General features: G+C 47.6%; 5 protein-coding genes across 5 annotated transcripts; 2 read left to right on the plus strand and 3 right to left on the minus strand.

Annotated features, from left to right (window-relative positions):
- Positions 1-963: 963 nt before the first annotated feature.
- N7466_003373 (cardiolipin synthase) lies at positions 964-2,373 on the minus strand (the record flags this gene model as incomplete). The annotated part of the gene is made up of 5 exons (XM_057162770.1): positions 964-1,093; positions 1,461-1,725; positions 1,780-2,077; positions 2,158-2,274; positions 2,323-2,373. The coding sequence occupies 5 exons, from the start codon at positions 2,371-2,373 to the stop codon at positions 964-966; spliced, it is 861 nt and encodes a 286-aa protein (XP_057023885.1).
- A 1,306-nt stretch (positions 2,374-3,679) lies between these two features.
- N7466_003374 (uncharacterized protein) lies at positions 3,680-5,297 on the plus strand (the record flags this gene model as incomplete). The annotated part of the gene is made up of 2 exons (XM_057162771.1): positions 3,680-4,531; positions 4,629-5,297. The coding sequence occupies 2 exons, from the start codon at positions 3,680-3,682 to the stop codon at positions 5,295-5,297; spliced, it is 1,521 nt and encodes a 506-aa protein (XP_057023886.1).
- A 1,212-nt stretch (positions 5,298-6,509) lies between these two features.
- Positions 6,510-6,914, plus strand: N7466_003375 (uncharacterized protein; the record flags this gene model as incomplete). Its single annotated transcript, XM_057162772.1, has 1 exon — positions 6,510-6,914. One exon carries the CDS (start codon positions 6,510-6,512, stop codon positions 6,912-6,914), a length of 405 nt encoding a protein of 134 aa, XP_057023887.1.
- Positions 6,915-7,992: 1,078 nt separating this feature from the next.
- Positions 7,993-8,952, minus strand: N7466_003376 (alpha/beta hydrolase; the record flags this gene model as incomplete). The annotated part of the gene is made up of 1 exon (XM_057162773.1): positions 7,993-8,952. The coding sequence occupies one exon, from the start codon at positions 8,950-8,952 to the stop codon at positions 7,993-7,995; it is 960 nt and encodes a 319-aa protein (XP_057023888.1).
- Positions 8,953-12,315: 3,363 nt separating this feature from the next.
- N7466_003377 (camp independent regulatory protein) lies at positions 12,316-13,728 on the minus strand (the record flags this gene model as incomplete). The annotated part of the gene is made up of 1 exon (XM_057162774.1): positions 12,316-13,728. The coding sequence occupies one exon, from the start codon at positions 13,726-13,728 to the stop codon at positions 12,316-12,318; it is 1,413 nt and encodes a 470-aa protein (XP_057023889.1).
- Positions 13,729-17,565: the final 3,837 nt, after the last annotated feature.

Raw genomic sequence — 17,565 nt, forward strand, 5'->3', positions numbered from 1 at the left:
CTGGCTATAGCCATTTTCTTTAAGGCTCATTAATTGCTACTATTTTCCGTTCAAGTGCTTGCTGAGATCGCGAGGTCAGGAGCCATGGTTCGTTTGCACCGCCCGTCAACCAAGAAATCAATCATGGTGAGGCTGAGGAAAGTTGACTTGGGCCAGGTTGCAGCTAAGAACCTTACAGGTAATAAACAATTACCTCGCTAATATGATAGTCCGGTAATTTACAATACAGATCAAATACGCATATCTTGATTATTTTCGTTGCCATCCAAAATCTGTACTTTGCTGCATCAGGAATCAAAATGAACCTATCGAATTGTCTCCATGAGTCCTTACAGGGCGCCTTAAGTCCCTGAGAGAAGTTTGCTAAAGAAACAAAACTCCGCGAGTGTATAGTGTGGAGATAACGGATTTAACTGTAAACACCACCACTATATACAAGGATTCAATTTTCACATCCCCATGGATATTGATCATCTGTGCTTTGCCAAACTCTCTTTTGAAATCATGTAAAGCAGGCATCTTCGCGGCAACGACCAATAATCCCAGAGAAATGAGCGTGGCGATAGATTAAGAGGGGTCTATGTACAATTCCCCTCCCTCTCGGCGGACGCGGTAGAATTCATGCGGAGACATTGTCGATAGGGCCTGAAAATGTGGCTGTCTCGAAATCAATAACGAAGTTTTTGTACGGGGCATTTTGATTTTTAAGTGAGTGTGCACAGACTCTTGACCCTACGTAGCCAGTTCCATGTGTGCATTCGCGCCACGTACCTACTACAGCTAGATGCATATTTTATCAGTCGGGCATGGATCTCAATCCGTAAGAGTCTGACACCTCCAAGTTTGATCTGGGGTTGAGAAAAAAATGCTGATTTGAAAATGAAAATGAAAATGAAAATCGCCTAATGCTAGTAGTGTACAATGATCGATCGAATCAAACTTCATGCAGATGTTGCGTGATTTTTAGGGCTTCCGCTTTGCAGCAGCAGCAGCAATGCGCTTCTGGATTTCCTCGTTGCTGAGAATTTTCACCGCATTGTTGGACAAGACGTAGCTCAATCCCGACCAGATGGTAGTACCCGCCACAAGGTACCTGCAACAATTGTTAGTAAGCCGCCATACCCAATCAAAAAGCAACTCAGAAAATTACACAACGCAGTGAAATGACACGTCAAATCACAAGGAAAGACATTGGGGGAAAAAAGAACGTCGGAAAAAAAAAAACATACAACAGTCAGGATTCGCATGTGGTCACCCACCATACTACTAACTGACCGGCGTGTGGCTTAAGTACGGCTGAGCGGACGGGAAGCCCTGTTCTCCACACCCTATGGTCGTATGTACTAGGTGCTTCACTGAACTGGCTGAAGGGGCCCCACAAGTCCGTACATCGTCTTGGGAAAAAAAATATGCACGCAAAAAAAAAGGGAAAATTGATCTGCCAAGGGTGTATCACTTACTGGAATCCAGTCATGGCCTCTGACAAGTGCCAAGCACTAATAACAGCCTCGGGAAGCACAGGTAGGCCAATTGCGCTGCCTACCAACACCAATTGCAGAGCAGTGTTGATCTTGGAAATTTCGGTAGGCTTGACCTCGGCGGAAGGGAGCGAAAAGTCCCAGTAGCGAGCCATAGTCTTAGGGGGTGGAAGAGAAATCCATCGGTAGTAGATGGCCGATATGGCTAGGCCAATGTCACGACCAAGGATGATCACGGCGAGCCAAACTGCAGTGGGGGGTCAGGTTAGATGCATGACAAGACAGGGAGACGCACACATACTTGGAAGCGACCCATTCACCGCTAGACACGCGACTCCGACGGTCATCAGCAGTTTATCAGCCATGGGATCAATGATGGTTCCCACGACCGTTTGCAGGTTCCATTTACGAGCAATCCAGCCATCGACTAAATCGGTAATACCTGCATAAGCGAACAGGGACAAGGCAGCTGCGTGGTAGTCGTGGACTAGCAAATATCCCACTACGGGGGCCGCGATTAACCGAGTAAAGGTGAGAATGTTGGGAATGGTGTAAATATTCTCATGGCTTTTGCCCATTGGAAGCTTGGACAGGAGACGCTTGGCAGCAGTCGTTGGTTTGGAGCTGACTCTGGTCAGTTGGTATGGACACGCTATAAATAATGGAAAATTTGACGTACTCCTCTGATTGAGACTCCTTGGGTTCCCCCGATGGCTTTGATGATGTCCATCTTCTGCGATCGCCTAGCAGCGTTATCCTTGGAATCGAAATTAGGCAGCCACGAGACTGCAGATTCCTGGAAAAGGTCAGAATTGAAGCTGTAAAAATATGCAAATCACCATACCTGGTTGGCAAATGAACTGTTGATGGGGAATTGATCAACGTGGACATGCATTGAGGACGTGACACGTTCCGTTGACCCTGGACAAGTAGTCGGGCAGGGCCACAGAGAGGCCGGGAGACTCGGCATGTTGGGAAAGCCCGCATCGTTTTCGATGCAGTTGCAGAGAACATATTGACACGGAAAGTAAAAGGACTGGAATATTCAAACACCTGATCCTCCGGAGAAAGGGCTCGGAGGGAAAATGGCCTTTAAACAAACTCTGAAAGTATTCTCGGCGAGAATCAAATTATCAAAATGCGCATGCCCTGGAAACTGCCAGTGGCTTCCAAGTACAGATGCAATTAAACGAAGTATCCCTACACTTCTACCTTAAAAGGAAGGGAATGAAGAGCGTGGGCGGATACCGGCAATCACACGATCACGCGATCAAAAAGGTAGCTGTGGTTTACAGTATAAGGCGGGCTTTTGGAAAAAGAGGGTATCTCACTATTGGGTGTGTAGAATACCAATGTGGACCAATAACCCTCCTAAGCAGCCTCAGAATTGCGAGTAGTGTTTGTCTTGGTAGAACCGAGGCCCCCGGGCCCCGGATGCCAAAGAGGATTTTGGGTGGATATCCGGATAATCAGTTAATCCGGATTCCGACCCCAGCTCCAAGGATCCACCATCTTTAAACCTTTAAACCTTTAAACTCATCTACATGTACATCTAGTGCACAATATCATTGAATTGGCTTCAAAATGCCACTTTCACTCTTGGGAACCACTAGGCCAACCTTGCTTACCCACATCAAAGCGAAATCTGCCAAGAGCGATAAGTCATTATGGCTGTTCACAATGTTTCACCCACCTGATGGGAAACCTCACATGACGAAGCGCCTGATGATCGACATCATCCCTGGACCAGGCAAAGGCCATTTCTGCTTTAACACTAACATATTTAGAACTACGAACATCCTAGCTCACATCTTTGATAAGTTTTTTATTGTTGCTGTAAACTGCAAGCAACTCACATACCATCTCAAAGAATTCCAGATGGAGATCAGACGGCGATATTTATATTCATATATCCAGGACTGTGGTGTGGACCCACGCCGACGACTAATCCACACCGGCGACTCATCATAATGGCGAGTCGTATCCCACCGCCGGCTTGCGAGTCGATTATGTCGTCAAACACCTCGCCGGCGGTGCTCCGGAAACAAAAAAACTTGGATTCAATCTCTCCTCCTCCTCCTCCTTCAACTCTTCACCCTCATTCCTTTCATCCTGCTCCGGTCCCTGATCCATCCAAACCTGACGCTAATCATCCAAAGAAAACCCCTAAAAAGTCAAAGAAAGGCTCTGGAGATCCAAACATGGCTGATCCACGTCTGTTTGTCAATCGGCCTTGTGTCTATGAGCGCCAGCTTCCCGGTGGTGCGTACATAACGGCGCACGTTGAACGTTTGCAGCATGGCTTTTACTCGAGCGCTTCAGTTGCGGATATGGATGCGGAGAACGTTGATTTCTTAGCAATCAATTTTGTTTTCCACCCATCTCATACCCTTTCCCACCGTTTCAAAAGCGCTACCATCCGGGCTTCGGTACGCGGAAGCCAAGAGATGCGCACCTCTGAGATGCTTCCCCATGGCAATCCCCGCTTCCTAATGCATGCGCCTCACCTTATCTTTGGAACTGTTTCCCCCGAGAACATGCAGTGGTCCTTCAGCCTCGCTGGCTCTCTTGGAATTTCCGAAGCCCCGGTTACCGCCAGCCTTATCCCATCCGGCAGCTTGAGCAGACATTTTCGCCGCTATGAGATGATGCGTATTCAAGGCTCCTCTCGCACCCTGAAGAGCGCCCTCGGTCCTGAGTACGATGTTGAGTCCGGTGAGATTGTCTGGTCTCTCGAGGAGAACACCCTCCAGCGGTCTGGTCTTCCTCGTGAATTCACTTTCGTCATGCTTGTCCACAAGCCAACTGCCGATGCAGACATCAAGCTGAACCTTGACATCAACCCTGTTCTCGACGCGTGGTTCGGCAGTTACCCGAAGATGCTTCTTTCGCTGGCGAAATACCAACCCCAGGATCGCCGAGGAGTCAATTTCCGTCGAGAGGTTGGTCAGAGGTTTGAGCCCGTGGACAAGGCTGGGGGATTCAACTTTGCTGCCCTGGAGAGCTCGTTCGATCACTATATCGCCATGCCAGGAAGAAAGTTCACGCGATCGGTAAGTTGCATCCCTTTGTCCTTCTCAGAGATATATGCAGTCAAAATGAGAGAAAGATGAGAGATATATAACAGCAGTCTACTAACTTCAGTACCAGGTGACGATCCCTTCAGATAATTCAGCATCCCAGAATAACAGCCTCGCGGGAAACAACAATAACACCAACAACAACTTCCAACAGGGCTTGAACACTCAGTACGGCAATGGGCAATACGCAAGTGGCGGATATAACCACTGGAACCCCACGCAGCAGCTAGGAAACGGCTTGTTCTCGGTCCGCCAAAACCTCGAGGTCGGACTTACTCCGTCGAGGGTGCGCTCGAACCAGACAAATAGAACCCAGATTGAGCCGACTGCCAGCACCATCAACACCGGGACATCAAGTGTCGTGCCTGCTCAAAGGCCCAACCCTCCGTTACGCTCAACCGTGGAAGCCTACTCCGCGACCAGCCCCCGTCTCCTTCGTCGTGTCCGAAAACTGTACAACCTACATACCCTTCGGTCCCCACCTGCGGCTCACCCTGCCTTTGGCCATGATGTGGATGATGTATATTTCGTTGTCGCTCATCTCGAATCGCTGGACAGGGACCGGGCAGGTGTGATTGGGGGGAAGGTGTATGAGGAGGAGGAGGTGTTCGAGATGAGCAGTGCTCCCCGTCGGCAGCGTTCTGCCTCGCTCTCGGAGGCGCACAGTATGCCGGTTGGCTGGCTTACCGACCGAAATCTGGAAGAATTTGTTCCAGACTGGCCCTTCCTGCGGGGATAAGGATGGAGGTGTAAGTCTGCAAGTCGTGCGATCTGTGCTCGGACATCCAGTTTCTTCTTCTTCTTCTTCTTCTTCTTCTTCTTCTTCTTCTTGTTTTTATTTTTTTTTTATTCAATAGTTCTTAGTCCTATCGGGCAGTCAGCCCGATTGCCTTGAGTAGATCGCTCAATGATAGGCGGACAACCTCTTCTTCTCCAAGATACTTTGCGGCATTAACTTTAACTTTAATTCAGTCAAGTCTATATCTTAAATGTGTTCTCAATCTACAGTCTCTTTTCTGCTGTGCCGAAGAATCCTTCTTTTTATGGAATAGATGGTCCCGTAACACGAAGAGCTACTTTGAGTCCCTTGCCTCCCTTTCTAGCTAGGCGCCATTCCTTGAACTAAACGTTAAATAAACCTTAAAGGCGGCCGTATTTAGTAGGTTCAGGTCATTTCAAGAGCTTGTCTTTATAGATATCCTATCTATCACCTCCTAATTGTATTGAATCCAGGGCGTAAATATCCTTTTCACTGCTGAGCCATAAATTCCACCAAGTGAGTCGCGATCTGCATTAGAGGTACATATCTCCAAATATTGCTCTGTTACCTCATCAAATCTCGACATGGTGTAGTTGGCTATCGCATCTGACTGTAATAGAATTTCAGTTTATCAGAAAGTCCGCGGTTCGATTCCGCGTGTCGAGATAACTTTTTTTTTGGCTTTTTTGCGGGGGCTGACTAAGATCCCAGAATTGTGGATCTACTGTCTAGATAGACTCAACCACATACTACTACTTCCTGGTGTTAACTTTAATGTACCGTTATCGCGAAATCCAGGCTTTGAAGTCGATAAATCCCGATGCAGAGTCGGTTGATTTTGAATAGCGAAAATTTCAGGTAGCCTCTGCAAAGGATCTATGCGGATCCATGGTAGATATTCGAGATGATGCAACAGTGCATTTAATCCTATGAATTGACAGCCAAGCAGTATATCTCCACTTCCTCTGAGCTTCCCTAGAAATGGACTTCTTATCCATCTTGTGACTAGCTTTCTGGTGGGCGAGAATATCATCAACCCACTTACTCACGAGATAGAGATGGGAAGTTTATGTCTTGACTACTTAAACCTCCCTGTGTTCGCGGATACCATTAAAACATATACCGCCTGCCGAGAAAACTAGGGCTTGACGGATTACATGTAATCTGTCATTGACTGGTTCAAGCACCTCGATGATTCAATCTCTGAAGCCAGCCGAAGAATCACGGCAGCGACAAGAGAGCAATAGCGTTCAGGCCGTTCCAGAGGATGAACGCCAGTCTCTTGTCTGCCCAATTTTACGGGGGGACGATCATAAGCGGGTCATCATGTGGGTCGATTTGCTGAATCTTTGGAGATCTTCGTTCAAGAGCACTGGACTTCACCAAAGGTATTCCTCAAAGGTATACCTTGGCGTTTCATACCGCAACTGGAAAAAGCTACAAGTCTTTCAAGACAACCAATTTTACGAAAAGTGGGAGCAGATATACGTATTAAACCGAAAGCACCTCCACTCTTTGAGTGTTCTGAAAAGCGTGCAAGGAATGTCAACTGATATTCGCAATGTTGTTTGCGATGTCCGCGAGGAGATTGAATAAGGATTCACCGGTGCCTTGGACCGTGTTCCAATCATTAAGGACTCGACTGTGAAAATATACATATTCGAGACGATTTATTTCAATGCCCTCAGCTCGGCTATCGGTCTTTCACATCAAGTGCACAATTGGCTTTCCAACTGCGATGGAAGAAATAAACATATTGCAAGACATGAACGTCCGCTCCGATGCAATTACAAGGATTGCATAACCGGCTTTCAAATAGGCTTCGCCAGCCAACATCACATTACAATAGACACATGAAGACATATCACCAATCGGATTCTTCAGGCTGTCGAGTTTCCGACTGATCGGGAAATCTAGCGTAGCAAGCAACAGGCCGCGATGTCGACTACAACAAGCACTCAGCCACATGCAGTAATTCAACATTTCACCCAAGCTCAACACGTGCAGGATCAGGCACAATCTGCTCGCGCCTCAAGTTGAAATGTCACCCATGATTCCCTGTCAGGTCCAACCCGACAAGGCATAATTGACCCCATCAAACCCAATCACGATCCCAGATCCGAACTTTCCACAGCCCGATGAGAACGTGGCGAGCACTCTAACTCTATAATCACGGACGTCTTCATCTTGCGTCTTGGAGCCACCAAAAATCCGACCTCTCCTCAAGCCTCGAGTCAAATTGATACCAGACAACCTCAAATGGCCCAGCTTGGGGGCGCCAATTCACCAAGCTATATAACCTCCGCGTCCATCTCCAACCACTCGGTCTTTCTCGTGCGAATTCCGTTTGAAGTCGTTCATCAGGAGGAATGATGATACGAGACGTAAGAAAATCCATTCGGGGATCAGGGACTGGGTATGCGGTGGGTGTTAGCAATCGTTTTCCCGCTCAGATGTGTTGAGTGCGCATGATCAGTCTCAGAGGGGATAAGCTTGTCTCCGGCTGATTGATCAACAGCAATAGCAGCAATAAGGCTATTTTTGTGATCGATGAATATATAAGAGTGGAATCATGATATCATTAAAGCTAGATGAGAGGAGAAATACATACTATACATTTACAAGGAAACAGGCCAATATACGCCCACTTACGAACGACTATAAAAGCGTTCTATCAATGGAACGCAGACCTCCACAACCTCCTCCCCCACCCAAACACCAAGATTCCCCTCCCAATAAGATGTCCAAAAACAAGCGGAAGCCCAAACCGAACCCACGTAACCGGCCTCCAAAGCCTAGCAACAGGCACCAACACAACCTGTTTCCCCTCCCCCGGCCTCTCAGCAACCACCTCCTCCTCCTCCCCCTCAACACGACCATCCCCCACAAAATCCTTCACAGCCTCCATAATAACGTCAGCCGTCTCAACAGGCCTACTCAAAAACGGCGAATGACTCGTCCCGATCTCCCGATGAACAATAACACCCCCCATCCCCCTCGCCATCCCAACCCCCATCCGCTGCACAACAACCGGCAGCCCCCGATCCTCCGTCGTGCCCAAATACCAAGCCCTCACATCCATCCACCCCGCATAACTATGCTCCCCGCCCTCAAACAACGCCTTAAGACTCTGCGTCCCCAGCTCCGCGATCGCGACCTCCGCATCCGCCTCGTCCACGTCGTGGTAGAAAAGCTCCCGCGCAGGCGTCACTAGCTCCGCGTACCCGCTTTCCCAGTTCGCGCGCCACCCCGGAGGCGGATTGCCCAGGAACGGATCCATGAATGAGAGCCCTGTGAAGGTGAAGCCTGAGGCGATGAGGATGAGCCCGATTACGGCGCCGGTGGCGCGGTTGGTGTGCGGTGGGCTGGGAGGCGCGAACCCTTTTATCGCGCTGTTGGCGACCATCCCGCCGTAGGAGTGTGCGATTAGCACGACGGAGAGCCCGGCGCTGGTTTCGGTCTCGATTGCGAGCTGCGCTGCGGTGAGGTCGTCTTTGAATGTTGCGGAGGGGTTGTCGGTTGTTGAGGGGAGGGTGACTTTGACGCATTTGTGGTGCGGGGAGAGCAGGGCTATGATTTTGTTGTAGCAGGTTGGCTTGTGCCAGGCGCCTGGGATGAAGATGAGGGTTGGCATTTTGTTTTTTTTTTTGGTTTTTGGTTTTTGGTTTTTGGTTTTTGGTTTTTGGTTTTTGGTTTTTGGTTTTTGGTTTTTGGTTTTTGGTTGTTGGTTGTTGGGCGCGACGCTGAGCTTTGCGCTGCGGTGGTCTTGCTTTATAAGTTGAGTTCTCTACAAGTCTAGGTATGATATTTTGTGGTTGCGGTGATGTTTGGGGTGTGAGAGTTCGGCGTGGGTGGAATTGGTGGAGAAGTGAGGTGAGGTGAGATAAGATGGAGAGTATTTGTATGCGGGGAAATTCGGGAATCTGCCAGTGCATACTACTAGTACGATAACGGATACGGTAATAATCTAATCGTTCTTATCGGCTTCGAGTGGATCCTCTGGGGTTTTATCAGTTAATCGGGGTCAAAAGGTCAATGTATGGGTAATGCGCGGTAATTAAGGAAAACGAAACGCAAAATGAAATGATTTATTATGATATTTAATATGGCGGGTCAATTAATATATAGGGAATGCGCAGTAATTCGGGAAACGAAACGAAAAACGAAACGGTTTATGGTGATGCCTTAGCATATGTACCAGGGTCAATCAACAGGGTCGATTAAGAGTTATATGGGCAACACGCGGTAATTAAGGAGAGAAACGAAACGCAAAACAGAATAATTTATGGTACTCATTTCGCCATCTCTCCCTATATGCAGCAGCATGGCGTTCAAACAAGGTGATCGCCATCTTCATCTTCCTGTGCCACATGTGTGCAGTGTTCGCAGCATATTTCTCTCCATTCCACCCGACGTGGAGGACGATCGAATTCTCGTAGACTCTGCCATTCAGCTTGTTCCTTCCAGTCAACCAGAACCCAGAACTCGGTTCGCCGGAAACCGTCGAATCAACCACATACTTCCCATCTGCTCGTCGACACCAGAAAATTACAACATTTTCTTTAAGGCCTCATTTGTCCGCAAACTGGATTTGCCCAGATCAAAAACCCACACCTACCGCCATCGGATTCCGCGCCGAGCAGGGAATTATCCAGCCTGAATTCATATACTCGGCGCCAAGGCCATAGGATTCTACGGACCTGGCGAGCTTCTTTCCGGTGACTTTTCATCAATTACCCCCGGCTTTTGCGAGCAGTATCCTCAACAAGTGTGCCGGGGCTTCAAACTGAGAGGATTGATGAGTGTCGGCCGTCCGTCGAAGGTGTCTTGACCGAGAACTCGCGGGACCAGTACACCCTGGGTCTGTTCAATGTTAGTTTCGCCGCTAAGCGACTATCTCGCCTTGGAATTCTTTTCCCTGGCCGTCTTTATGTTGTTTGACGATCAGTGTTGAACTACCAGGTACAGCAGGAGGGGAATCTGATACCAATTGGATGTGGCTCCCCACGCGATGGACGGTTTCTCGATAATCAATAGGGTTGTCTGTTTCGAGTGGTAAGTGACTTGTCGTCGAATGGAGCGTCTATCATGCGTAACCCTCGTTATTTCGATTCAGCTGGACCTTTGTTCGTTTGCTGAAGTTTTAGGTATCTTGCCTGAGCATCAGAATCCTACGTGATCCCGGGCATTTTCATGCTCTGAGAGTAGCTGCCCAGTGTGAAAAATTCCAACGAGGGAGAAAGGCGGAAATTACTCCAGATCTTTATATGACATTAAGCAGAACCGGGGGCTGGCTAGGCAGCTTAGGCTACCAGTTAGTAGAGTAAGATATGCAAGTGCCAGACCCTGTTATTTAGTTAGCATTTCCTTTCCAGCGCGAAGCCGACCTTAGCTAGAGGCCCCAAGCTGGCTTCGAGTTATTATGTATACATAGCATGTAAGTGGCAGCAGATAAAACTATGTGTTGACATGTTCAAAATTTGATAGGATCATGTTACATGGTGGTCCGTTCGGGTGGGACTTTATACTACGTTGTAAGATCGGGATCCGGAATTCTCCGATGGACGGATCATGCTTTGAACTTTGGTGGGGATCATTGGGTTGGTACCTGGGTACTAACCTAACTGCATCCATGGATATGGCTACATATTACTAGTACATAGTGAGTTCAACTAGGTGTGCCTGACGTGGGCATCGCAGCGTTTATTCCGGGTAGTAGATTTGAAATTTTAATGGCGTGGTGTCAATGCATAACCACTATATGTCGATTAGTACGACGTGCTGGTATTTGATGAACATTTGTTGGGATCGAACGAGCTATGTCATGGTTCTGATCAGGGTCCACTGGTAACAATAAATCAATCAGTCATAATGAGTAAGGTACTAGTAGGTACCTGGTGGTATCAGCTAGGTACATCCTTGGGGTAAAGAGGTATCATTTTCATTTCCAAGGTCGACGATTGAATGATTTGAAGCAGAGATCCTCCCATAAGTGAACAGCCACATTGAACATTTGATGAACATACGCCCAGACCACTACAGCTATCCCACAGATCCACTCGACTCGGTACGGTATATAAGGAGGAACGGGAACACAACAATCCACCCAAACATTGAACTTACTCAGTGATGGAAATACCGACCGTGCGTATCATTAAAGTTCAAGTGGAGAGAATCCATCAACCCTCACGATATTGGCACAGGACCCATAGATCCATAACTAAGCGAGCTGCATTAGGCAAAGCGAAGCCAAGCCAAGGCCACGAGCAAAAAGTAAAAAGAAAGTAGGTGGGGAAAGAGGACATTTCAGGTATTCGGAGACGGGTAAACATTCATGATCGAATGAGGATATGGAAGAAGAAAAAAACAGTTTTGTCGGTTGCATCACATCGTCAGGGAATCCAAACAAAACGCCGCCCAGGTGGGGTTGTTGCCCCGATATCGAAACGTGGAATCAGTGGGAAAAGGACACGCATTGATCGAGAGAAGAAAAACCAAAAAGAGAAAAATCAAAAGTCCCACCAGAGGAAAGCAAAATGACCGACAAACAGAAAAAGCATATGGACAGACATGAGTACACTGCGTAGAACGGGCTTAGAAGGGAACCGAAGCAAGCTTCAAGATACCCACCAACGTATGTTTCCAGCCACGTTTCAAAAGCCAGAATAAAGTCTATTCGCCAGCAAAAGCAAAATTTCACACGAACCCGTCCCTAAAAGCTAGAACCAAAACAAGGGGTAATCGAAAACACAAAGCCACCCTAAAAGACTCCCCACGCTCCCAAATATCCTTGAAACTTGGAAATGATCATCGTGGGAGAACATGAGAACAATAAAAATAGAAAAGGGCCAAAAAAAAGGGACTAAAAGAGTCCTGGTACCCAAACAAAGGAAAAGTAGAGAGGAAACAAAAAAAAGAGAATGGAGAAACACAAGGTCGTAAAAAATGGAAAACCCCAGGTCAACGTAAACGCTGATAACGTTGAATTTGAGAAAGATTAAATTTGGGGTTGTGCCGGAGCGGTGGTTGTCCAGGCTGCGTAGTGGGGGTGATTGACGGGGGCCGCCGCACCGACATAATATTGTGAACGATCTGGGGTGGCGTAGTATGAGGGGTGAACGGGGTTGGATTCACGACGAGGTACATTCGGGTCGAGTGGGCCAATACCGCGAGAATCAAGATGAGTGTTTTCCATGTGGCTAGGTAAGCCAAAACTGCTTCGTGAATACGTGCCTGGCGTGGAGGAATCCATGGGAGATGTGGCGTCGGTTGCAACACTTCGAGATGATATGGAGGAGTTGCGGTATGCGGATGGGCTATGATCCGATGTTGAGCGATTGCGCTCGCTCAGGGAACCGGACATGCTGGAGTTGAGTCCACCAGGGATGGATGAGGAGAGGCTGTGACTCATCGAATCCATACTTCCTCCGTATGGACCAGCGCGGAATGCATGATAATCTTCCTGTTTCACCATCGGGTTTGCGACTGAAGGGGATGGGAGATATGGGTTGGGTGCTGGTTGTCCAGGCATGCTGCCGCCCATGGAGTATCCTGGGATGGGACCCTGTTGTGGAGCGTGAGTGGCTGCGTAGTGGTTGGGATGCATGTAGAAATCGGGTGGTGGATTTGGCATTCCATAGGCTGGGGGAGCCATCATTTGTGGACGGTATCCGTAGAGGGCTGCGTGCGAAGGGTCATGAGCAGCACTTTCCATGGCATTTGACTCGTGGTCGTCGATGGGAGCACGGAAGCTCTGTTTGGAAGTCAAGTCGATGCGCGGTCGAATGTAGCGTAGCGACTCGACTAAGGAAGGACAGCTCAGTGCGCCACGGATCACGTCGTCCACACTGTAATAGGAGACCAGGTGATGGGTGATACCCATGACAGTCACGCTCATGGTCTTCTTGACCAAACCCGAGTCCTTGAAGCCGTATGAATCGACCAGCGACCCCACCAATGCTCGCTCGACTTCGGACTGATGTGCTCGTTCCCCAAAGGCGGCTGGAGGGGATGTCGGAGAATAACTCTGACCGTTGCTGTCGTGTCGCGGATATGGCTCACCAGGTCGAGTGGGTGGTACGGGGCGTCGATTGGCCTTTTTCATGGCGCGTTTCTTCTCACCGGGAGGGAAAGGTTTGTCCAACTCGCGGTAAACCAAGAAATTGCCCAAAATGCGACTGGGACTCCAAGTGACACCGTCGGTCCATCGTTTGATCCCTGAGGAGTTCTCCTCGTAAATGAAGACACTCCCACTGCGCACCAAATGACTTCGCTCTCGATCATGTGGTCGACGGGGGACATGATGCAAGACGCCTGTCAAGCATGCCTCGAAAAGAATCAGCGCATCCTGTGTGGTAGCCACATACCCTGTGAACGTGGGCTCTAGCACCGCCGCGGTCCCGTTCACCATGATGGGGAAGGCGGAGATGTGATAGGGAGGTGTTTTAGAGATGTGACAAGACAAAAAAAAAGACTAAGGAAAAAAATAAGCTAAGGAGATCGACCAGGGTATGGAGAAGTGGGAGCGGAGGGTGGTTTTGAGTTGAGTTAACCCCTCCTCGAGTCCAGGGATCGACCAGGGAAAGCACGGACCCCCAAGTCAGCGTAAAGAGAGGTTGCACCGATCTGGATATGGGGATCTGCTAGAACACGGTTCCACGGAACCTGCGGCAATTCCAAGCTTTCTTTTTCTTTTTTTCTTTTCTCTTTTTCTATTTTTCACTTACATTTATTATCGGGTTTTGGAAAATAAAAGAGGGGGGGGGGGTCCACTGAGGAGAGAAGGTAGAGGTAACCAAAGATACAGGGGAGATCAAGTTACGGTAAGCTGTGTCGAATAGAGGAAATAGTCCCAAGTTACAAAATTGGTGTTAGACCTGGGGTAATATAGGTTATAAGCCGAAAAAAGGAAAGAACAAGAAAAAAATAAAAAGGATTCGAAAACAAAAAAAAGAAAATAGACCCAAAAAAAATAAAAGAAACAGAAAAAAGAAAATCAAGAAAAAAAAACCCCCTAACAAATTAAACAAATTAATATAGGCAAAGGGGGAAATCAGGGGGCCAAGAACTGCAGAAAGGATCGACGTATGGAAATGCGGTAACTGAGTTACGGAGCTAAAGAGGATTTTATCGGAGGGTTCAAATTGCGGGGCGAACTGGCTAGTCAAGACTTATCTGACAGAACTCTGTATATAGTAAAAGAAAATAGTAAATAGATCAAAAAACCAAAAACCAAAAACCAAAAAATCAAAAAATAATATTATAATCTTTTCATACGAAATGATCACTAATTATCTCGAGAAACCGAGTCCACAAAAAGGAAAGGTCGGGGCGGAGAAATACGGGAGCTTTTCTGACAGTTGGGAATATCGCCGATGATTTCACCATCTACTCAGAAGGAAAAGAAAAGGAAACATAAAATATAAAAAAAGAAAAAAAAAAGTCAAAAGGTAAGAATAACCAAGCAGGTACCGAGTTTATTCTTTATTCCGTCATTTTATTTTTCTTCTCTCTCTCTCTTCTCTATAGATTTGGATGATCAGAAGAAATGCAATCATCATCGACGTGCCATGGACGATCCCCCAAGTGGAGTTTCCCCGGTCACCACGTCAATCTGACTCAGCCACCATAACCACCTTCTTATTTAAGCATCGGTCATCTACTATATATTAAAGGGTGTTTTTGAAGAAGAAAAAAAAAGAAATTAGGAAAATGTTTAAAACGTTAACGTTAACGTTAATGTTAATGTTGTACGTACAATGAGAAAAGTACGTAGAAACAGAGAGCAGGAAACATCCAGTGATTGGTCAGCCACATCTCTCGATTTCCCCACTTCCTTCTTTTCTCTCCATGGTTCAGTCCTTTCCACTCACAGAATTCGGTGTCAGCAGGGTCCGATCGAGACTCCAGTCTCCCTCCAATCAGCTTCCTTCCCATTCGCTCCCAACGGGAAATAAAACGAATATCCTTTTTTTTTTCGCTTTTCGCCAAAAACACGAAAAGAAAAGAAAAAAGAGGTCAGGAGAGGGGAAATCCCCCCACTTGGGGCAGAAGCGCCCGAGTGGACACCGGCCAGTGCACCGGAACTATTGAAAAATGGACCTCCACACACCTTGGGGCGGGACATGATCACCCAACGGCACGTCAGAGAGATCTCGGGGAATGACCTAAACAGGTCCAACCTCCTCTGCTCATCACGGTGTACGGTGTACGGAGTATGTCTACAAAGCGGATATCCGAAAGTGCGAATATCCCCAGATCCCCGAGATCGGGAAACAAGTAAAAAAAAAAGGGAGGATCCAATTCCCAAATCCAAATCCAAAAATGAAAATGAAATGGGAACAGAATGAACGGACCCGAGAAAAAGGATGTCGTCAGCGAAATCCCAAAGGGATGGCTCTGATTCCACTACGAGAGGACTGAGCGTAAATGATTATTGCTTTGGGTGCTTGGTTCTTGTTTCCTCCCGGCTCATCTCCGTTCGCCGCTTCCCCCAGGCGTTTCCAATCAGCACCGACGGATGTGCAGAACCGTCCCACGCGTCGCAAGGTTTGGTTTGGTTTTTTTTTTGGTTTTGTTTTTTCTTTCCCGGTAAAACTTTAGACAACGCTGGGTAAGTTTGGGAACCTTCACGGTCTGGGTGTCTGAGGGGCAAGAGGGTCCCGTACCTGGTGCACTGGGGCTCATTGGATCCTGCTGAAAACTTTCGCGGGAGATCCTCAGCAGATCCAGCGCGACTTGCGTTTTTTGGTGGTTTTTGGGGGAGGCATTTGGGGGGCTTGGGGCTTGCCTGTCAGCCGCCCTGTTCTTTCTTCGTCTTGGAGCTTGGCTTGGCTTGATTTGTTTTCTTTGGTTCATTACTTGGCTTTGGCTTGGGGGGAAATGGCAACAAATCAGATTCTTTTCCCACACTTTTCACCACTTGATCATTCTTCACGAGGTACCAGCACGAGCTGCAGTACCGTAAAATTAAAGATCGACCATTCTCCCCCCACCAGGAAACTTTGTTTTTATTTGGGTTTCAACTTTCTCGTGGTTATTCTTTGCTTCTTTTGCACATGGGGAAGAGATGGCACTCGTCCGTCGTTTCAGATTTATCGGCAGGGTCCCAATGGTTTGGGTGAACAGAGACGAGCTAAAGTTGGCGCACGCTTGCGCAAACTCAATTGGCGCCCATGACAGATGTCACTTTTTTGTTTTATCTGTACGGAGCACTCCATGATGTATGTGATTTGTGAGGTGTCTTATCACGCAAAAAAGGGACCGACATCACAAATCATCCAGAAATACTCAAAAACGAGCCAGAATTACAAATCCGTACTAAACACAAAAGGACTAGAGAAACTCGCACATGTGTATCCATCTTCTCTTTCTAGATAATATTCTCCGGCCCTCTTCCCGAATCATGTTACGATATCGAGTTAGCACGAAATAAGGAAATATCGAAAAATTTGGCACTCACTATTGGCCGTAACAGTAGTAGGCTGTACCTGGTGTATGGTATTTTTGCCCCTTAGACGGCGATTTCCCGTACCGCGCACGGAGTCCCAGACCAACTCGATATACACGATTAGCTCCTATTCCCGTGCAATTAGGTAGATTGACCCGACCCGGATTCCTCGATTTCATGGATCACGGGCGATCAACAAAAAAAAAAAAAAAAAGGTCTGGACCACGACCCTCTCAAACCCATGGATACAGCCTATGAGATTGACGCCGTATATAAGTGTATTCCAAGGTACGGAATAATACCAGTGCTGGCAGGGGGGAGTAGTACATCCAGATCTTTTTTTTTTTTTTTTTTTAGGTGATCAATATGAGCAGAGCTCTCTCTGGTCTGAAGGAGGCAACCTGCACTACTGGAACTCGAATATGAGATCAAGTACAAAAGTACTCGTGCACACTAACTACTCCGTAAGCATCTTCCTGTCCCCGTAAGCGCGCAGGAAGCGGGGACGGAGTACACGACAATGCTCCGCCCGGTTACGAGGTCCTGAAAACCCGGGCGCGCCAATCTGCTTCTACTCTGCTCTTCCCCCACAATCGACCAACCAACCATAACCCAATTCTAACTCTGGCCTTTTGTTTTTTTGTCTGTTGGGCGTGGCTTGGCTTGTTCTGGTCTATAACCAGCCCACCAACCAAGAAGTGCGGGAGTACATACAACAATCTTAGTACGCAGGTGCAGGAAACCAACTTGTTCATATTCATGTTGAATATTCACTGCGAGGGTATTTGACATTTGGTA

This window comes from Penicillium verhagenii, assembly GCF_028828195.1.
Source record: "Penicillium verhagenii strain IBT 33310 chromosome Unknown utg000004l_segment0_segment0, whole genome shotgun sequence".
NCBI classification, from domain to species: domain Eukaryota; kingdom Fungi; phylum Ascomycota; class Eurotiomycetes; order Eurotiales; family Aspergillaceae; genus Penicillium; species Penicillium verhagenii.